The sequence below is a fragment of the Blastomyces dermatitidis genome (assembly GCF_000003525.1).
Source record: "Blastomyces dermatitidis ER-3 genomic scaffold supercont1.5, whole genome shotgun sequence".
Taxonomy (NCBI): Eukaryota; Fungi; Ascomycota; class Eurotiomycetes; order Onygenales; family Ajellomycetaceae; genus Blastomyces; species Blastomyces dermatitidis.
The window spans coordinates 3,854,330-3,874,523 of record NW_025544778.1 but is presented as its reverse complement, the minus strand read 5'-3'; the positions used below and the strand labels follow the sequence as shown (position 1 = coordinate 3,874,523).

The 20,194-nt window shown below is 47.7% G+C and overlaps 5 protein-coding genes across 6 annotated transcripts; 3 read left to right on the top strand and 2 right to left on the bottom strand.

Annotated features, from left to right (window-relative positions):
* The first annotated feature begins 34 nt into the window (after nucleotides 1-34).
* BDCG_05400 (transcription elongation factor spt6) lies at nucleotides 35-6,739 on the top strand. Its single transcript, XM_045421076.1, has 6 exons — nucleotides 35-394; nucleotides 608-1,321; nucleotides 1,446-1,831; nucleotides 1,922-2,101; nucleotides 2,170-5,836; nucleotides 5,925-6,739. Exons 3-6 carry the CDS (start codon nucleotides 1,655-1,657, stop codon nucleotides 6,215-6,217), a joined length of 4,317 nt encoding a protein of 1,438 aa, XP_045277039.1. The 5' UTR covers nucleotides 35-394; nucleotides 608-1,321; nucleotides 1,446-1,654; the 3' UTR covers nucleotides 6,218-6,739.
* Nucleotides 6,664-10,829, bottom strand: BDCG_05399. 2 transcript variants are annotated; one of them, XM_045421075.1, is made up of 6 exons: nucleotides 10,713-10,829; nucleotides 8,967-10,622; nucleotides 8,589-8,861; nucleotides 8,046-8,483; nucleotides 7,900-7,958; nucleotides 6,664-7,770 (listed from the first exon to the last, which is right to left on the bottom strand). In XM_045421075.1, exons 2-6 carry the CDS (start codon nucleotides 9,216-9,218, stop codon nucleotides 7,056-7,058), a joined length of 1,737 nt encoding a protein of 578 aa, XP_045281247.1. In that variant the 5' UTR covers nucleotides 9,219-10,622; nucleotides 10,713-10,829; the 3' UTR covers nucleotides 6,664-7,055. The 2 variants fall into 2 exon arrangements, with proteins under 2 accessions (XP_045281247.1, XP_045281246.1); XM_045421074.1 differs by having other exon boundaries at nucleotides 8,967-10,813.
* A 349-nt stretch (nucleotides 10,830-11,178) lies between these two features.
* BDCG_17118 (uncharacterized protein) lies at nucleotides 11,179-12,845 on the top strand. The gene has a single exon (XM_045426275.1). The coding sequence runs from the start codon at nucleotides 11,610-11,612 to the stop codon at nucleotides 11,943-11,945; it is 336 nt and encodes a 111-aa protein (XP_045281245.1). The 5' UTR covers nucleotides 11,179-11,609; the 3' UTR covers nucleotides 11,946-12,845.
* A 633-nt stretch (nucleotides 12,846-13,478) lies between these two features.
* BDCG_05397 (oxysterol binding protein) lies at nucleotides 13,479-17,591 on the top strand. Its single transcript, XM_045421073.1, has 2 exons — nucleotides 13,479-13,898; nucleotides 14,006-17,591. The coding sequence occupies exons 1-2, from the start codon at nucleotides 13,863-13,865 to the stop codon at nucleotides 16,901-16,903; spliced, it is 2,934 nt and encodes a 977-aa protein (XP_045277038.1). The 5' UTR covers nucleotides 13,479-13,862; the 3' UTR covers nucleotides 16,904-17,591.
* On the bottom strand, nucleotides 16,933-18,585 carry BDCG_05396 (exosome complex component RRP4). The gene is made up of 2 exons (XM_045421072.1): nucleotides 18,255-18,585; nucleotides 16,933-18,136 (listed from the first exon to the last, which is right to left on the bottom strand). Exons 1-2 carry the CDS (start codon nucleotides 18,443-18,445, stop codon nucleotides 17,206-17,208), a joined length of 1,122 nt encoding a protein of 373 aa, XP_045277037.1. The 5' UTR covers nucleotides 18,446-18,585; the 3' UTR covers nucleotides 16,933-17,205.
* Nucleotides 18,586-20,194: the final 1,609 nt, after the last annotated feature.

Here is a 20,194-nt window from a genome sequence, read left to right as displayed (position 1 = left end):
CTCGATGATGTACAGTACAATTCTCTACATCTCATCTGTATAATCTCATTTTCAGATTACTGTCATGACTTAGAGCTGCCAGGAGAAATTACCATCTAGATCAAAAAGATCATAAGATAGCTGGCTCCTGCTAGCCACGCCTGGCACTCACCTATAATATAGTTATAGTATGAAATGCTGCCCCTTGGCCGGGTGTGTAAATCTGTTGACAGCCCCCAAATTTTGTCACTATACTATCCCCCAGGGCGTCCTCCGTGACCCGGCAGTCTAGCAGAAAATAGTACTGAATGACTTTCTAGCGTGGCCAATCCACGCCCAGAGACGCCCGAAGAGCCCACGATCTGCTTGACCCGTGGCTTGGGATGCTGTGCGAGGAATTAATTTAAATTACAACGTAAGTCATGAAATTCTCCCGGAGTGTTGCGCGGTTGGCCCTTCGTGAACATGCTTGCGGAGAAGAGATAGCAAATCATGGAGTGAGCTGGCTCTTTTCGTGCCTGTCGTTGGGCTCTTGTTTTTTTTTTTTCTTTTTTGCTTTTTTTTATCCAGCGGCATCAAACAGCAGGGGCTTTTGGGTCTTCCAATGCACGAGACTGAAGACTGAAAGGTGTAAATTCCTATTGTCCCCTAGCTAGTTAACAAGGAACATCCCCAACCGACTGGACCAATGGCCGCTTTGGGGGTCCTGATGATGAATATCCTCGCGAATTTCTGGAACATGGCGACAGATTGAGCATGTTTTCGATTTTCGATTTCGGTGTTAAATAGCACTACATGATTGTGTTCAGCGCCTTTTGACCATATCTATGGATAAATAGAGGACATTATTGCCAATAATTAGCGGATTCGGCATTCTTTTTGAGGCAAAACATTATGGCCAATAATACAAAGTGGCCCCCTCGGCTTTTGGCGGTTAAACATGCTGATACTGTAATAATAATGCTCGACGGATAGCTTCCTAGGTGTGAATTTCAAGGCAGTAAGTAATAGCAGTTGATCTATTTTGGAATCCAGACGTAACGATGGATAACGGACGTTCCTCTGTCGATTTCTTATACGGAATAGTTAATATTCTGAATAGTGAATTTATACCGAATTCACTTTTTCCGCGAAGATGTTATTACTAGTCAGTCGTATTTATCTTTTATATTGACCCAAGCAGCCATCTCATCTCACCGTAAAGCAACTGATGACAGCCTGCAAGATTTCCATTCCTAGGGTTGCCTGGCTGTTCAGGCCTTTATTAACCACATTTTCGGAGAGCTACCGGTAGCTAGTCAATGCTAGTAATAATAGAATGGCAGCTGTGCACTCTTTATCAGTAAGTACTAAGTAGTAGACATGGTTTGCTCATTAAAAGATTGTCCAAAATTCATCCGGAGAAAATATATAACATATTGCGCCATTCCTAATATAGTCTAGCACTAAACCACCAGCCACACTAGTTACACCAGCCACAGTCGGCAGCTTCTTTTTGACCTCCGTCGCCATTCCCGATCAGAAAAATTGTCTGGAGCTTCTTCATCATCTTCTTCTGCAATCTTTGCCAGCGCCACCCCATCCCTCCTTTCCTTGTGTCTGTACTTCTCAAGCCCCTATCCGAGCTATTGACTAGCTTGGCTCCAGAGTCGGCGTTGCCCAACATACACCAAATATGACGTCTCGGGACCTTCTCGACAACGAGGCCCTGCTGGACGACGAGGAGGACGATGTATCCTATGACGGGGAAGCGGCCAGCGATGGCCCCAGAGAGCGCGAGCATGTAAACGGACAATTCGAGGACTCAAGCGAAGAAGATGAGGACGACGATGACGAGGAAGCTGAACGCGCGGTAAGCTCTCAATCTCGCAGCCCCATCCCCCCCTCTCTTTTGTCTACCAAACCCGAGAACTAAAAAAGAGACACTTCATTCCTTGTGTAGGTCCGCGAAGGATTCATCGTCGATGAGGATGAGGAAATTGAGGACCGGGAAGAACGTCGTCGCGAACGGAAAAGGCGTCGTCAGGCAGAGCGCGAGCGTGAAGATGAGGACCTCGATGAAGAAGATATCTACCTGATCGGAGAAAATAACCCAGAGCTACAGCGTGCTCTACCAACTGAGGTAGGTTCCAAATATATTTCTATTGCGAAAATACCAGAACTGACATAATGTCTCATTTTTTCCCGTAGTCCAAGTTCAAACGTCTGAAACGCGGCCACAAGTCTGACAGAGATCGACATGTCTCTCGCGGCATCGATGACATGTTCAACTCAGACGAGGAGGAGGAGGTTGATCACTATAGCAGAATCGGGCGACATGAACGAAGGGGGATGGAGGATGATATGGACAACTTCATCGAGGAGGATGTCTTCTCAGACGAAGAACGCGAACAGCTACAAGAAGACGAGGAAATTGCACGCCCCATGAGAAAGGGGTTGTCAGGATTAGGCGTGACGGATGCAACAGGCCTTGATGAGACAGCGCTGGAAGACATGCGGATGGCCTTTGGTGACGGGAATGACTATCTATTTGCGCTTGAGACCGAAGACCAAGAGGAAGAGCTGGACGAAGATGAAGAAAAGCAACTTGACCTGAAGGATGTTTTCGAGCCGTCCCAACTCGCGGAGAAGATGTTGACCGAGGAAGACAATGTTATTCGTTTCACTGATGAACCTGAACGATGTCAGATCGCGAGAAAGCCATACAAGCATGTCATATTGACCGACGAGCAGTTCAAGGAAGAGGCGATTTGGATATCGAACCTCATGTTGCTGAAGAAGCGCCTCGATCCGGACCTGCGTGAACCGTTCCAGCGATCCATTGCGAAAGTCCTCGAGTTCATGATTACTGATGATTGGGAGGTCCCGTTTATATTCCAGCATCGCAAAGATTATCTTATACACGCTGCTAAAGTTCCCGTGTCCCCTGACCCTTCCAATCCGGATGGCCCAGAGTATGTCGTCAAGGCTGAGAAGCTGTTGAATATGATAGATTTGTGGGATATTTTTGAATACGATCTGAAGTTCCGGTCGCTCGTCGATAAGCGTAACAGCTTGCAAAAGACTTACGATAACCTTCAAGCGGTTAGCAACGTAAAAGATGACATCTTTGAATCGATGCTGCCACTGGCTGTGACCATGGAGGAGCTACAGGATGTGCAGGACTATCTTTACTTCCAGTACCCTAGTCAGCTGAGGGATATTGCAGTGGTTAATGGGGGTGGCGAGGATGGACTCTCTAAACAACGGCGGAAAGCTACCACGAGAACTTTTTCAGAACGTGTCAGAAATAGCCGGGCGTATGGTTTGGTTCGCGCATTTGGTATCACTGCGGATGCTTTCGCGCAAAATGCACTGAAAGAAGGAAAGCGGCAATATACCGAAGACCCCGCAGAACAGCCAGACGTGATGGCGGATAATCTTCTTGACGATAACTTTACAAATGGCGGCCATGCTCTGAAGGCTTCCAAGTCAATGTTTGCCGAAGAAATTACGATGAATCCCAAGATGCGCAAGGTTATGAGGCAGGCTTTTTACATGAATGGAGTTATCGAGTGTTTCAGAACGGAGAAGGGTTTGAAAAAGATCGACGAACAGCATCCGTATTACGAATTTAAGTACCTTCGAAACCAGCAGCTAAGCGACATTGCTCGTCGCCCGGAACTTTTCCTGCGGATGCTTAAAGCGGAGGAAGAGGGCTTAGTGGATGTTAAAGTCCGGTTCCAGAATTTTGACAATTTCAAGAAAAACCTTTATTCGCAGATCGAATCGGATAACTTTAGCGAACTTGCTGACGCGTGGAATAGAGAGCGAAGAGAGGTTGTTGATATGGCCCTTGGGAAGCTGGAGAGGATTATGAGCCGGGGTGTTAAGGAAAATATTAGGACGGAATGCGAGAACCATGTTGCCAAGGAGTGCAGAGAAGCATTCTCGTTACGACTTGATCAGGCTCCTTATAAGCCCAAGGGGATGATTCTAGGCACCATTCCCAGAGTTCTTGCTTTATCGAATGGAAACGGTGTCGTCGGGAAAGATCCTATCTACTGGGCATGGGTTGAAGAAGATGGTAGGGTGCTGGAGAATGGAAAATTTGTCGACCTCTCTCTCGGTGACTCGGGCCGAATGATTGCGGATGGCAAAGACGTCGCCGCCTTCGTTGAACTCGTGGATAGACGCAAGCCTGATGTTATTGGTGTATCCGGGTTCTCGCCCGAGACTAGAAAGCTTTCCAAACAACTGTCGGATCTTGTCTCTTCGAAAGACCTGCGTGGCGCTACTTACACCAACGACTACGATGAGGAAGTCAGCGATCACCTAGAAGTGGTTATGGTGAACGATGAAGTCGCCCGACTCTACCAGACTAGCGAGCGGGCTAAAATGGAGCATCCTGGTTTTGCTACTTTGACTCACTATTGTGTTGCGCTGGCTAAGTACCTCCAGAACCCGATGAAGGAGTACGCATCCTTGGGTAGAGACATTGTATCGATTCAGTTCAAGCCAGGACAGCAACTTGTTCCTCAGGACAAAATCCTGAAGCAGCTGGAAACGGCTCTCGTGGACATGGTCAACCTTTGTGGTGTTGACATAAACGAGGCTGTCACTGATATGGCAACGGCAAACCTACTTCCCTACGTCTGCGGCCTTGGCCCTCGGAAAGCTGCCCACCTTCTTAAGATTATCAATATGAACGGAGGCATTGTCAACAATAGGATGGAGCTTCTTGGCGTCAATGCTCAATATCCGGCCATGGGCGTCAAAGTTTGGAACAACTGCGCCAGTTTCCTCTTTATTGATTATGACAGTACTGATCCGGACGCGGACTACCTTGATAATACACGTGTTCATCCTGAAGACTATGATATTGGCCGGAAAATGGCTGCTGATGCGTTGGAGCTCGATGAAGAAGATATCAAGGCTGAAACAGATGAAAATGGACAAGGCGCTATTATTCGCAAACTTATCAAGGAAGACGCGCAGGATAGAGTCAATGATCTTATTCTCGAGGAGTACGCTGAGCAGCTTGAAAAGAACCTTAGCCAGCGGAAGCGAGCTACTCTCGAAACCATTCGTGCGGAATTACAGCAGCCGTATGAAGAGTTGCGGAAACAGTTTGCCTTCCTAGGCACGGATACTATCTTCACCATGTTGACTGGAGAGACACCCGAGTCTCTGGCAGAAGGTATGGTCGTGCCGATTTCCATCAAACGCGTTACAGACGATCATATCGACGGCAAGCTAGACTGCGGAATCGACGCTATCGCCGGCGAGGTTGAAATTACCGACCGCTATGACATCCCCGTTCGAAGTCTGTTTGCCCCCCACCAAACGGTTCAGGGAAAGATTCTCTACCTCAACCGTAAGCTCCTCCAGGCCAACGTCTCCCTGCGAGAAAGTCAGGTCAACAAGCCGTATCGACGACAGTTCGATCACCTCCGCAGCGAATGGGATGAGCGACAAGAAGACGCGGATAGAGAGGCGCTCCGCGAAAAGACAGAGACGAGCGGCCGGGCAATGCGCGTTATCAAACATCCGCTGTTCCGCCCTTTCAACTCTGTGCAAGCTGAGGAGTTCCTTGCGACCCAGAGCCGTGGGGATGTGGTTATCAGACCCTCATCGAACGGGATCGACCATATCGCCGCCACCTGGAAGGTCTCCGATGGCATCTACCAACACCTTGACATCCTTGAGCTAGACAAAGAGAATGAGTTCTCCGTGGGCAAGATTTTGAAGGTTGGCGGTAGGTACTCGTATAGCGATCTTGACGAGCTTATCGTCAACCATATCAAGGCCATGGCCAAGAAGGTGGATGATATGATGAACCATGAGAAGTTCCAGGAGGGAACCAAGGCCGATACAGGTACGTTTCGTAATACTTCCCCCACATATATAGCGTTGTAAAACGTCAACAAGAAAATGAAAACTAACATTACACTTCCCCCATAAAGAAGGCTGGTTAACAACCTACACAAAAGCCAATCCCCGCCGCTCCGTCTACGCATTCTGCATCGACCGCAAGCACCCGGGCTATTTCCACCTCTGCTTCAAAGCAGGCGAGAATGCGCAGTTGAATAGCTGGGCTGTCAAGGTTATCCCGCAGGGGTATGAGTTGCAACGTAACCCGTATCCGGACATGATGGCGCTATGTAATGGGTTTAAACTACTGTTTGCGAATTTGCAGGCGCGAGCTAAGAGTCGGGCTGCTGGTGGTGGTGGTGGTGGTGGTGGTGGGTATCGGTGATTTTTATCATAGGTGATCTTGAGACTGGATTGGGGTCGGGGAGTACATTATTATTTTATTTTTTTTCTGTTTCTCAGACATTCTTGTATTGCTGCCCTTTCTGTGGAATTATGGATGAAAGGATGGATAGATAAATAGGTTGGTTTGAAGCGATAGGTACGGTATATCCATGCAACTCATATGTCTATTACTGCCTATATTTCTTTTTTATCTTTTCTTTTTGCTGGGTGTTTTATAAACTTGAGCTGGGGATCATCTCTTTTTCTTCTTTGGTTTTCCCCGCTTGTCGACGATATGGGATGAGATCGATCATGTTCATTATAGCTAGGCACCAGGGGAAATCGCTTTGATATCTGGTGATAAAGTAAGGGGGGGGGGGCCAAGCTGATAGTGGAATCAGAGGAGGAGCTTGTTGCAGAATATAACATTCACATTCCAAGTATAATTCTTTCTTACGTTAAATGAGGCAGGATGGGGATTGTAGTGGTATGATACAACCAGCACATCCATGTTTCAACCGTCCGATTTCACCATGTCTGCGAATCTAGTCATAAAATCAACTAACCTGCGGAAGAGAAACCCATTCCCCTGAGCACCCGACGCACATCACGCTACGTTCAAATAGGTATCATCAAGAAAAAATGATATAATAACTTAGATTTGAGAAATCCTGAGCCTTAGCATGCTGACGTTTTGTTTGTATATATATGTTACACGTGTTGAAAGGAAGCCGAAGAGAGATGATTCCGTATATAAAAAGAGCGCTACGAAGAGCGCTACGAATTTATCTCGGTATCACAAATCCTCTCCCCCTTTTCCCGCCTTTCTTGCTCCATTTTTAGCCTTGTATCCTAGAACTCGACGCGCTAGATTCCTTCGAATACTCTTTACCTTCCTTCGCCTGCTCAGAATCTTCTTCCCCGTGGGCGTCCCCTCCTCTCTCATGGTCAAACTGATGCCTCCCCTTCGCATCTTTATTCAAACTCTCATCCCTCATCGCTAAACTTACCAAAAACGCAAATCCAGAAAGTCCCGTAAGAACATACCAAATCGTCCTCAACGAATCCGCATACACATATCGATAAACCTCCTGCACATTCTCCGGAAACGTCTGGATGATGTCGAACGCAGCGTCCGCCTGGGATCCATGGACCAGCATGTTCTGGTTACTGTTGCCAGTAAACGCACCCGCCGCCACCGCCTGTGTCACGAGCCTGTCAAACTCGTTTTGAAAAATCACAGCGCCCAGCGCAACGCCGAAGGCCTGGCCGAGACTGCGCGCAAAGACTTGCACGGAGGTGGCGATGCCGACATCCTCGCCCTTCTGCACGGATTGTACGGCGACGGTTGTCGTGGGGAATAGGAGGCCGGCGCCTATTGGCATGATTATACGTACGCCATAGAGGATGCCGCCGTTCGAGTGAGGCTTGAGTAGGGCATTGAGGCCCGTGCCGATTGTCATGACTACCCAGCCGGTCCAGACTACCTTCTGGAAACGGAGGGTTTTTGTCATCACTATCCCTGCGATTATGGAGAAGGGGGCGACGAAGGCGCTGTTTTGTGATGGTTGTGGGTTAGTGGTTCTTTCATTTTCAATATTGTTCTGTATTTCTATTCCTATTGGAAGGGGGATGTTTCCCGTTGCTTGGGCTAGGATTATCAAGCCGTGGCAAATAACTTACGATCCCGGTAACGTTTCCACGGCTGACTGGAGGAGTCCATGCTGGGTGACTCCGAGGAACTGTGAAGTGTAAGCTCCATATCCGATACGGTTTCTCTCAAGATCTATCATATGTCACCGAGAGATAGTAGAGTGTAGCAAACTCACAAAGATAATGATATAATAAGACAAAGACCATAGTACAAGCCCATGGAAAAAGACGCTAGAATAACCTCCCGCCGCCGCCGTGCGGTCATGGAACACCCGAAGTGGAATCATAGGCTCATGGGCATATTTGAGCTCGACATATATGAACAAAGCCCATCCAAAAACCCCCACAATTAGTGGTACAAGTACGCTAGCGGAGCCCCATGGGCGAAGTGTGCCCCCAGTTGTCAACCCGAGGAGGAACGAGGTGGTCGAGCCCACGAAGACGAAGATGCCGGGAAAGTCGATGCGGGTAATTTTCTCCCTCAGCGTGGTTTTTGCGGACTTGAGTCTGAGCGACATGGTGAGACCGACGATGGAAACGACGCAGATGGGCACGTTAATCCAAAATGCCCATCGCCACGTTGTGCGTTCTCCGATAGCGCCGCCGATAGGGACCTATATCCATTTTTCACGGTTGAGGGATTTGTTAGCCGGAGATCAGGTGTATGTTGTCTTCACCACGATTATGTGAATAAAATTTCAATTAGGATTCTAGCTTACTCCGGCTATTGTGCCCACGGCCCATGCTAGAGACACTAAGGACATGTACGAGCCTCTTTCTTGTAGTGTGGTTATGTCACTGATAATCACAGAGACCAGGCTAAGGTTCCCCCCAGCACCGAGACCTTTGACAGCTCGTGCAGCAACCAGCCATTGCATGTGCTTGGCTGTTGCGCAAAGGATGCTTCCAAATGTAAAGATGACGAGGGCGAAGTTTAGAGCCCATTTACGGCCGAAGATATCGCTAAAGCTCCCATATAGCGGGATGGTGACCTGGTCCGTCTGCATTAGCTTTTATTTTTCAAGCGGTAAACAGCTGAGCTCTTCCTGTGCAGTTTCCGAAGCCGATATGTGCTACTTAAGTTGAATGTTACGAACCGTCTGTGCCAACAAGAATCCCGTTCCGCACCAGAAAAGTTGTACTGTGGTGCCAGGTAAATCTCTAGCAACTGATGGTATAATGGCTGTTATGATCACGGAATCCAAGGACGTGATCACAGATATAAGGCAAAGCCAGAAAACGGAGAGATAGAACGCCGGTGATTTCTTTGATTTCTGAATCGAAATTTTCGATTCCTCTTCCGTTTTCTCGGCGGGCGGGATAGCCGTTACTGAATTTTGGGCAGCCATTACTGTTGCCGGGTTGAGGCCGCTGGTGTTGTGTTGCTGCTCTCACCTTCCCACCGCAGGGAGTAAGGGAGAGTTAATAAAGAAATATTTAACTGGAAAAAGAAGGAGAAGTGAATCAACGAGAAAATATTAAAAAGGTATAGTTATATGTGAAGAATTTGTAAAAGGAAAAAGAGGGGGAGAGCTATCAGAAACATAACATATGCTGAATCTCTATGTTTCTGTTTCCACTTCCCTCCTCCCCGAAAGAAGGCTTGAATATTGAACGTATTCAAAAGGGTTGAAAGAGAAAAAAGGAAAGACGAGCGGGAGGGCCTTGTCAAAAAGCTTGCCTCATTTCTTCCAGGCCTCTTATTATGGTTAAGTATACCGTGCGACCGAGCACAAGCTAGCCCAGCCTTCCGCAATTCATCTTCCCAGAGGGCAGGGGCAGGGTAGTTTTCATATAAACATCGGAGTAGCTTGTTTGAAATACACAAGCACCTCCACCTGCCCCACTGTTTGCTTGACTTGCGATTCTTTTCTCTAGCTTCACACCGAAGATGATCAACGCCTGGTCAACGCTTTGATGGTATAGGTCCGCTCCGCTCTTATCTGCTTTTTATATGCAGCGTGGATAAGCACAAACTCTCCGTGAACCCTGTGCGAGGTCCGAAACACAGACGGAAGAGCACTGGGCTGATTGTTTTGGTGAATCTGGCGCCCGCCGTTATGCTTGGCTCTCTGCTGTCGCAGAAACAGGATACCTGGAGTTTGCTGTTATGTAACGTGCAACAATCGAACAAGTTGGCTGTAACTCAATAACCCACGTCTCGATCTGCAAACGGGGTTTTCAGAGGGAAAAAGCAGTACCCCTAGATACATCTTCTTTTCATTTTCCGTGACCGTTCTTAGTCAAATTCGGGGATGCATATCAAATTGGGCATGGCCCAGGGCGTATTAACGTGGTCTGGTTAGCGCGTACAGGGAGTAGGAAGACGAAGTCCGGCGTCTTTTGCCTCGAAGATTGAACAAAAATATTTAGCGCTCGTTAGGACATTTGTGCGCACCAAAGGCAAATCCACCCCTGCCGACGATTGATCTGACTATGGAAATACCAACTAGGTTAAGGGTAGAAGAAGTGCTGAAGTGCGACAAATACCAGGGTAGCACAGCTCTCGAGCCTCGATTGTCGGCATTCTGCAGGAGTTGGGAGGTTGTGGTGGTTCGCGCTTTGGCAGCGTAACTCTCGGAGCTGAGACTTCAAGACACTTGTCGTCTGTTTCAACCGACCGACCGGCTGGTGTTGACCGAAGAGGACAGTGTCCCGGCAGTGGAGTCAAAGACTGGAACCATCGCTCCAGCGCGGAGACGCGGGGGGGTCTGAACAAGAGGCCGGTTAAACCCTTGGACAGGGCGTCCAGCCTAATATGTGTCAACATACAGCATCATGCACCTCTCACAACTAGTCGCATTTAGGCTCGTGCTCCGTCAGTAAGTACGGGGGATACTTGCACCAATCATGCGCAATTTCCTATTTTTCTTTAGTCGAGGCTTCTGTCCACATAGTAAGGACAGGCGGTTGGTGTATATGTAGGCTACTGGGGCAAAAGAGCTCAGTCACCACCAGCGCACTGCTGGTAGAAGGGCCGATTAACCCGGGACCCCCAACAGTTTCTTGCTGTTTTTCGATATCATTTGTGGTCTGTTCTAACGTCGGTGAAACGTTGCATTCAAATCGGAGATCCTCAGAGTCGGAGCGAGATTTAAAAGAGAATGCGAAAAAGAAACTTTCTCAACCATGTTAAAAGTGGTCCACATTGGCATTGTTCTGGCCAGCTGGTTCGTTTCCTAGAGTTGCTTTTTCTAGGGCTAATCTTCTCGAAAGAACTGGGAGGTTTCTAGCTTGATGTTAGTTCATGAACCTCAGCGCATGGTTTTTCAACCACATTCTATAACTAGCCAAAAAAAAAAAAAAGAAAAAGAAAAAGAAAAAGAAAAGAAAAAAAAAGCGTTGAATTCCCCACCCCCCCCCCCTCCTCCTCCCCTACCCTACAACAGCTCAGAGCCGATGCAGAGCTATGCCTCCGATGGGTCTGCGGAGTCCGTAATCATTATGTCAGGCAACAGGAACAGGATCCGTCCTCGTACTAGTTCATTCAGAAGCAACAATGGATGGAATACGGGACCCAATTCTCGCTGGGAAGGAGACGCAAGTAACTATGTCGATGCTCTTGCCGCGCCTTATTCTTTACCAACGCTGAACAAGAGGAGGATATGATACTCAGGGTACAAAGTTCTTTTCAATACCCTTGGAAGAGTTTGATTAAACTCCAAAAAGATTCGGCATTTTATTTGCGGGTTTAAATAGTCAATTTGGAAAGTCAAAATTTACTAGATAATTGGACGATAATGCCGCATGACAGCTGCAACAATCACGGAACAGGAGGGATTATAGCCGAATCTGTCAGGGAGGACTCCGAGTTTGACATCGTCCTCCCGGCTCCGCCAGAATCTACCCCAAGTATCATTAATTCCCAGCGATTGATACTCCGTGAAGTCCGTGACTCAGATGCAGAGGGCCTATTTGCCATCCGCTCGAGAGAGGATGCTGTGAGGACACTGAGATGTGACTTGGCTTCCTGTCTTTTGTTCTATTTATTTTGTTCCGCCTTCTTCCTTCTTAAATGCTTCCGTTCCCCTTCATCCGGCAAAAGGCAATCTTCCGCCTGTTTAATATATGGCTGACGTCCTGTGTTATGTTAGTTGGCCCTTTATACCTGATGCAGATGTCTCCGCCACCAGAAAATGGATGGCCCTAAAGACGTTCACCGCCCCACCCTGCGCTGTAGGGCTTAGTTAACAATTCGTCATGCTGCATGTTGATAGCCCAGCTGGGCGCATTATAGGCACCGTGGGTATAAGCGAGTTGGTACCCGTGCCAACTCTAGGGTATCTTACTCACCTAGAGGAGTGGGGTAAGGGATTGGGACAGAAGCGACCTCTGCAATGATCAATGCATGGTGGAGCTTGTCGAAGAGAGGGGAAAATAGGAAATGAGACAAGCTATATGTGGTATGCAACGAGAAAAACATGGAGAGCTTTAAGGCGTTGAAATGCGGGTTTCAGGTTGTCAGGGAGCAGACGATGGAGGATAGTGCAGTTTTGAAGAATTTCGAATTGGAAAGACCAGATTGGAGTTTGAGACACTGTATTTCTGCTTTACTTCCTCTGTTTCCTCTTGTCTGGTAATTATTTCTCTGTTTCTGCTTTGAACAGATATGTGGCATGTCCCTCTGGAAAGCCAGTCAGGATTGCTTTTGCAAAATGAGTCAAATTTGTGGCGGGGGAGGTACTGTGCAAGGGTTTCGTCATTTACATTCGTCCAGTCTCCCAGGGAGAGGTGATATAGCGAAACCTGAAGAATACATGGTCATGTGGGCATCCATTTTATCCACACGTGTAAACAAGGTGTTGTTGCCTGGCTTTCATATCAAGATATCTGTAATTGCGTCGTATCACAGTTGGTGCCCAGGTGGGAATGAACCGAAGCTGTATCGATATCTGATTAGCTTTGATCAATAAGAATGCGTGATTGTTCCCTTTTTAACCAGATCTATGGATTTATTTCCCGGAAAAGCATCCATGGATGGTAGCAGAAGGGCGTGTAGGCAAAACCCCCCCGGTGGTGCTCGGTTTGCGGATTGAGCAGAGGAGCAGCAAGACAGTGATAGCGATACCCCAACACTACCAAGGCACCAGCCTTCCGGCACCCAGCAGCCAAGTTGGTGCCCCTCCAAGAATTTCAAACAGAGGGTAAAAATGTTCATTCAGATTGAGTTTCACCGTCAAGCGAAAGCCCCCAAGTTCCGGACTTTTATAAGGATCAAAACTGGCGTATCAAGGGCGACTGTATTCCAGAGTGATGCACACGCGAATTCCACATCTCCACAAGCCAGATTTGTCCCCAGAATAATACTCTGTACATCCCAGATCGAACGTCCAAGATATCTCCGAGACGCACGAGATATCCGACAAGGTATCGACGTTGTTGCGGCTGATCTCCCTTTTCGGCAATGACGTGCTGACTGATGGATGACATGGTTTTCACGTGATTTCCCGTGATTACATACAATGAAAACAGTGGATACTCCGGGAGCCCCACTTGTGCAGCGCCTAGTTGCCTCGATTTAGACTAGCGCTGACTTGACTCAGCCAGAGCCGCCAGAATCATGTGATCCTATGATTATGCGATACGAGTCAAGTAAAAGCAAACTCGAAAGGGGGGGCCCATAACTACTACCAACAACATTTGTATTTATATATCAATCAACTCTAGGGACTTCTCTCCATTTCGCTAGTGGCCAATATCCTATCCTCGCTGTTGTTGAGCTGTGTGCTGTGCTAAAACGTATCTTACTTACACAGCGTATCTCGCTTCTCGCTCGCTCGCTCGCTGACACAGTGACTGGTAGTCATAGCGTCAGCGTAGATCCCTCCGCGACTCTCATACTCCACTTGTTCCCCTTTTGTTCTCTCCCAAATCTCTCTGCAGGCTTGGTCATGGTTAGGTCGCCATAGAATTTCCAACTTCCTTATATCTCTAAATCAAAGGGCGCGTTTGCGCGCCCCAAAGCATACCAAAATTATCGGCTATCTGGCATCATGGCGGGAATGGAAGAGTTGGAGATTCATAGTAAAGTACACGCTACCTTCCCGAGACAAGCCATACCCCTGATACCCCTCCTCTATCTCCCTTTTGATTTCTGAATCGCAACATGTGGCTAATGGATAGCACTGTAACACAGTCTTATCTTGTACGCTGGATCAACGTCAGATCCGAACATACCATATCCTGGAGCATTCAACCCCATAAGAAGTCCCTCAATTTTGGGATCTTCAAACATCCCGGCCCATCCGGAAATGTCGCGGGCAGCCACAACAGCTCGGAGTCTACTACCAATGAGTTTAGTGAATCGAATAAGGAGAACAACAAAAATGTCAATTCCTCGTCTGTGGTCACGGAGAAACTTCGAAGTTTAGGTCTGAAGCCCATCCAGTGGATTGGCAAATGCGAAGCGGATAAAATCTCTCAGGGAACCTATGACGTTAACCAGAACGAAGGAGGGAATTATGCTCTTGTATTCGACAATACCTTCTCGAAACAAATCTCGAAAACTGCAACTTTTGTCCTTCTGACCTATCCCTCCCATGCTCCTCCGCATTCGGGTCACCAGGTTCACCATTCACAAGCTACAGGGACAGTCGTTGGAAATCTCCAGGCGCGCCCGAGCCCCGCATTACACCCGACGGCGTTAGACTCGACAGAGTCATTGCGACCTGGCCGTGCCCGGGCCAATAGCAAAATTCCTCCTCCTAGCGCGGACTCTTCCAAAAGCTTCCCATTAACTGTACACGCTGGGATTCTCCAGAAGAGAAGGAGAAAGCGTCACCAGGGATACGCACGTCGTTTTTTCTCCCTCAATTTTACATCGTCAACTTTATCCTACTATCACGATCGTAATTCGTCGGCCCTCCGCGGCGCCATACCTTTGAACCTAGCGGTTATTGCGACCAATCAAAAGACTAGAGAAATATCTATTGATTCTGGAGTGGAGATCTGGCATCTCCGAGCCTCCAATGACTCTGACTTTTTAGCATGGAAGCGCGCTTTGGAAAAAGCTTCTCAAAACCAAGAAAGCAGCCTGTCGGAATCCCACCCGAAAACACGCCCCCAGCTGGGAAAGCCTTCTAGCACTGTTGTGAATGATGTCCGAGAATGGGAGGAGGTGGAAGCCCTAGTTGAGAAAGTATCTAACACAAGAGATATGGTGCGTCGTTTGGCAAAAGATACAGACCCTAAGTATTTAGGAACCCCTATTGAGCGTCGGGAACGCTCACAGAGCCCATCTACTGCTAAAAAGTCTACTCCCTCCCAAACGGGAAGTAGTGTGGATGAAGCGGTGGAGAATAGAGAGAAGAGGTCTTTCTGGAAACTGAAACCTCGGGATATCAGCCACACCCCCAATCCAGCTGGGAAACGTAATATTTCTCCACAAACCACAATTCCACCGTCGAATGCGAATGTTCCTCCCAACGCGAAACCTCATGGCGAGGTGAGCAAGACTCCCGAACAGAGTGTACATGACGATTTGATGATAATACTCCAAGAACTTAATTATGTTGTGTCAGAATTTTCGACTCTTATGCTGGATAAAAAACAGAAGGCCGCAACCAAAAGTTGCCACATCAAAACCCGCCCAAGTTTTGAGTCCGAGGCATCACAGGAATTCTTCGATGCTACGGACGGAAATATCTCCCCGCTACTTACCATTCAACGAGACAGCGACGATGAGTATGAGAGGAGTGAATCTCCTGTGACGGCTGATGGAGATGATGAGTCCCTCTCTGGTAGCGAGATGGACGAAGGTGACACTTTCACGAGTAACGGGTTCAGACTGGATAACTCCTCATCTCTGTTCCCAGCCAAGCCTAGATCACTTGCGCCATTGCCCCTTGATATTAAAGTCGTACGGAGAACCCAAATACCACCACCAGCTATGCCGCCACCAAGTTTGATAAGCTTTCTTCGCAGGAACGTTGGCAAGGATCTGTCAACCATTTCCATGCCGGTTTCTGCCAATGAACCCATGTCCCTTCTTCAGCGCGCAGCCGAGCAATTCGAATATTCCCAACTTCTCGACAATGCCGCAAGCGCCACTGATGGCCTGGAGCGTCTAATCTATGTGACAGCATTTGCCCTCTCACCGCTCTCCAACGCGAGAGTCAAGGAACGCGCCATCCGCAAGCCTTTCAATCCCATGCTGGGCGAAACCTTTGAACTTATCCGCGAAGACCGCGGTTTCCGTTTCATCGCCGAAAAGGTCTCTCACCGGCCCGTTCAACTCGCCTACCAAGCAGATTCCAAAGATTGGAGCTTCACCCAATCGCCCAAACCCACACAAAAATTCTGGGGCAAGTCGGCTGAGATAATTACGGATGGCAAAGCCCGCCTGACTCTGCACTCTAACGGCGAACATTTCAGCTGGTCCCCCGCAACATGTTTCCTTCGTAACATCATCGCAGGCGAAAAATATGTCGAGCCCGTCGGCCAGATGTGCGTTCTCAACGAAACTACAGGCCAAAAGACAATCGCAACCTTCAAAACTGGCGGCGTGTTCTCAGGCCGCAGCGAAGAAGTTTCCGTTAAAGCCTTTGACACGCATGGCGGGGAGCTACCCCTAGGCCTCCAGGGGTCCTGGACCTCCTCCCTTCAACTGACGGAACATGGTGTGGAGACAAACAAGACCATCTGGGCTGCTGGCCCGCTCGTCGCTAAACCTACGAAGAATTATGGATACACATCCTTCGCTGCTTCGCTGAATGAAATCACTGATATCGAGAAAGGGAAAATCCCTGTTACGGACAGCCGGCTACGGCCGGACCAGCTAGCACTGGAGGAGGGGGATGTAGACCACGCAGAACACCTCAAGACGGAGTTGGAGGAGAGACAGCGGGAAAGGAGGAGGGAGATGGAGGAGAGAGGGGAACATTGGAGGCCTAGGTGGTTTGTGGAGGTTGTCGGGGAGGGTGATGGGGCTGCTGAAGACGAGACTGTTTGGAAGATGAAAACAGGAAAGGATGGGTATTGGGAGGAGAGGGCAAGGGGAGAGTGGACGGGAATTGTGCCAGTGTTTAAGTTATAGAACTTTATATTATCTGTCGGAATAGATAGGGGTTTGTTTGGGCGGTTCAAGAAGCGCGCTAGTTGTCCATGACTCTGTAGAATTTCTAGTTGTTGATACACCCTATGTACTAGTTTTTTTCCTGAGAGACTAGTTATTTAAACTCCTGTTGTTTTACTTTTTTATTTTTGAAGTAGATAGATAGTATAAATACTGTGTACGAGGGAGCAATACAAAATTAACGCTTAAAGGATAGATAGGCTTGGATCTCCGTTTTGGATCAGATTAGTAGATCTCATTTATTACCAAGTCGTATCCTATGATTACCTCCCTAACGCCGCATTAACAACTCTCTTCGCCTTCTCACCGCCCAGATAATCTCTGCCCTCCCTCCCCTCTCCATCTTCCTCTTCATCCCCTACTTCCAATTCAATTTCCAAACTCGCACGATACGCCTTCATAACCGTGTCTTCATCAACCTTAACTCCACCCTCCACAAGCACCCGAATGCACCCGCATAGCCGTGCAATCTCCCTCCTCGTGGCCAATCCAATTTCATCATTCTGACTCGAGTATATGGCACTACTGACCATCTCCTCCAAGCGCGTAATTGACACATCTCCACCAGCGGCACCACCCACAGCCCCATCACCAACATGTTTCGAAATCCAAATATACCCATTAACCCCCAGTACAACATCAATTTCCCCAGCACCGTGCGACGCCGGGAACGTCCACACCTGTCTCCGGGACCTAACAACCCCACTCCCCCTAACCACACCACCCGCCGCACTCATACCACCGACGGCCAAAAACACCCCATTGCGCAACTTGCCATATTTCAACGAGCGGGTATGTAACGACGCAGCCCCATCCTGATGGACCGCCTGCACCTCCGCGACCAGCAAATCGCCCTCGTTGAAAAACGAGCGGATCTGCAGCTCATCAGCCGTCGTGCGCTTGCGCAGGATACCGCCGGGAAGGTTTATGGCGGATAGCGGTAGTTGGGCGAGTAAGGGTGCTGCGACGTCAACTTTCCACCGCCGCGATTGCACTTCGACGATGCGGCCGATGACTAGGTCGCCGATTTCGGGCGTGTAGCGGGCTCGCAGTGGTTGGACAGAGAGGAGTTTGTTGGTTTTTTGAACGGTGCCGGCGACGGTGGCTATGATTGTGTTTGATGTGCTAGTGGAGGTTGAGGGGGTGGTGATGTGGAAGGGGTTGTGTGCCGGACGGGTGAAGGTGCCGTGGCCTCTGGATTTGGGTAGGGGCGCTGTTAGTTGAAGGCTGATAGTATCATATAAGGGTTGGATGTACGTAGGAATGTTGATATGAGGTAGAATGATAGAAGAAAGGTGTGTATAGCATGTACCTCATCCATTGAGGATCATCTGTCACAACTTCTCCCGGTGTGACTATTCCGCCCTTAGAGAGACGGAGACGTTTTGCAGGTCGCGCATTGCCACCAGACATGTCAACATCGCCTTCGGAGTCTCTTGATTCATCTTCTGAAGAGCTGTATTCCTCCTCCGGCATGGAGGGCGGCAGAATGGTAATTGCCATTCTCACGTAGCTGCTCGTCGATCAATTTTTTTGCCTGGTGGGGCGAGAAATCTTTCTTTTGTTCTCCGATAAGGAGTTTTCAGCATCAATGGGTTATAATAATATGTGATTTTCATGTAGGAGTCACAGCAGTTGTGAGATATCTCTAGATGATCAATCAAATAGTTGCGGAGGTTGTTTTTTGGGGAAGCTCGAGGAGCGAATCACGTGATCTCGAATCACTGATCTCAACTATGTGATTTAGGATTTAGAAGGAGAAATCATTCCTGGGGCGCTCTAATACCATGAAGTGATAACCAAAAAGTGGTTTTTCGTCTAACGAACGTTAAATAAAAGGAAGATATGATTTAAGAAGCCGATAGCGGAAGAAATAAAAAAAGGTGACATCGCTGTCTGAAGTATCCTGGAGATAGTTGATATAAATAAGTCCCGGAAATACAATATCAAGGTCTTTCTCTATGAGAAAAGACAAGGGCGGGTGTAAAGGGGAAAATGGAGGAGGGCAGGGAACAAATTAGGAAATATACCAGTATGAAAATATGCGAAGTTAAACAGGGATACCGCACGTAGATTACTTATTTCATTTCCACCGTGATAATATAAAATAGTATAGATAAGAATAGTGATATCAAGCAAAGTAAAAGAAAAGAAGAGAAGAGAAAGAAATGTGGGAGGGAGAATAAAAATAAGCGTTCGAGAAACGTAAGAGAGCATGAAAGAAAGGTCAAAAAAAACCAAACAGACATCTTTTTTTGCTTGCTTTTTTTTGCATTGCGTATGTTTTGGAAGTTCGAAGAATGACTTTGGCCCTTGATAAAACGAGAAAGAAAGGTGAAGGAAGAATAGAAGAGAGAAGAAAAGAAACGAAAAGAAAGCGTATACAAGCCTATGGGGAGAAAACTAGCGATGAGACGCAAACAGCGAAGCAGACAAATAGTAGCACAGCAAACGACGAAAACGGAATCAATGAACATGATTTAAGCCCAAATTTGTTAAAGGGGGGAAGGCGACAGGGGGCAATAGCACTAAGGGGTAAAGAAGATTGAAGAAGTGAGAAATCAAGATAAAGGGGCCTTTTTTTTTGGATGCGGGGATATCAAGCACGCTGTGGGTGGGAGAATAGATAAGTCAAGAAGTTTTGAATATATGATAAAGGATGAGCGTGGAGAGATGGGGAGCTCTCAGCGGTTGTGAATGGGTATGGTAAAGAGAGGATACGGCTAGAATTTGCCAGGTTAAGGAGCACGCGGCTAAGAATAGTCAAGCATGGAAAGCAGAAATGATAGAATATAAATCAACAAGAGGTAAATCAAGAAGGTCGCCTTTTTTAACTCTTTTTTTTTTTTTTTTTTCTCTCTCTCCTTTTCGAGGGATTTTGGAGAACGCTTACCAGAGAGACGAGGTGAAAACGGAGAGCGAAAGGCAGGGACACTTGCGAGAAAGAGTAACGGAGGAAGAGAAGAAGAGACAAACGAAGAAACAATATTCAGCAAATGGAAAGGAAACATGAGACGAAGAATGCATGTCCGAAAACTAACTAAGGAAAGCAAAATGGGCTTGCGCAACTAAAACAATAAAACAATGCTATACCGTAAAAGGAGGCTGAATATATAATTCCTAGAAACCATGGCGTTCGAGGGGGCGGTAAAAAAGTAAGAATGATGAAATAAAAAGAATGGTTGCCCGAATTTGAAAAAAGAAAGATAGAAAGAAAAAGAAAAAATAATAATAAAAAGAAAAACACAAGCC

Excerpts from the sequence above, each read along its gene's own strand:
- BDCG_05399 (XM_045421075.1), bottom strand. The coding sequence starts at position 9,218 with ATGGCTGCCCAAAATTCAGTAACGGCTATCCCGCCCGCCGAGAAAACG. Across the intron at positions 8,484-8,588 it reads CCGTGGGCACAATAGCCGGA|GTCCCTATCGGCGGCGCTAT; the intron begins GTAAGCTAGAAT and ends AAATGGATATAG. Across the intron at positions 7,959-8,045 it reads CTTATTATATCATTATCTTT|TTCCTCGGAGTCACCCAGCA; the intron begins GTGAGTTTGCTA and ends TACACTTCACAG.
- BDCG_05397 (XM_045421073.1), top strand. The coding sequence starts at position 13,863 with ATGGCGGGAATGGAAGAGTTGGAGATTCATAGTAAA. Across the intron at positions 13,899-14,005 it reads AGTTGGAGATTCATAGTAAA|TCTTATCTTGTACGCTGGAT; the intron begins GTACACGCTACC and ends ACTGTAACACAG.
- BDCG_05396 (XM_045421072.1), bottom strand. The coding sequence starts at position 18,445 with ATGGCAATTACCATTCTGCCGCCCTCCATGCCGGAGGAGGAATACAGC. Across the intron at positions 18,137-18,254 it reads GATGATCCTCAATGGATGAG|AGGCCACGGCACCTTCACCC; the intron begins GTACATGCTATA and ends ACCCAAATCCAG.
- BDCG_17118 (XM_045426275.1), top strand. The coding sequence starts at position 11,610 with ATGCCGCATGACAGCTGCAACAATCACGGAACAGGAGGGATTATAGCC.
- BDCG_05400 (XM_045421076.1), top strand. The coding sequence starts at position 1,655 with ATGACGTCTCGGGACCTTCTCGACAACGAGGCCCTGCTGGACGACGAG. Across the intron at positions 1,832-1,921 it reads ACGAGGAAGCTGAACGCGCG|GTCCGCGAAGGATTCATCGT; the intron begins GTAAGCTCTCAA and ends TTCCTTGTGTAG. Across the intron at positions 5,837-5,924 it reads GGGAACCAAGGCCGATACAG|AAGGCTGGTTAACAACCTAC; the intron begins GTACGTTTCGTA and ends TCCCCCATAAAG.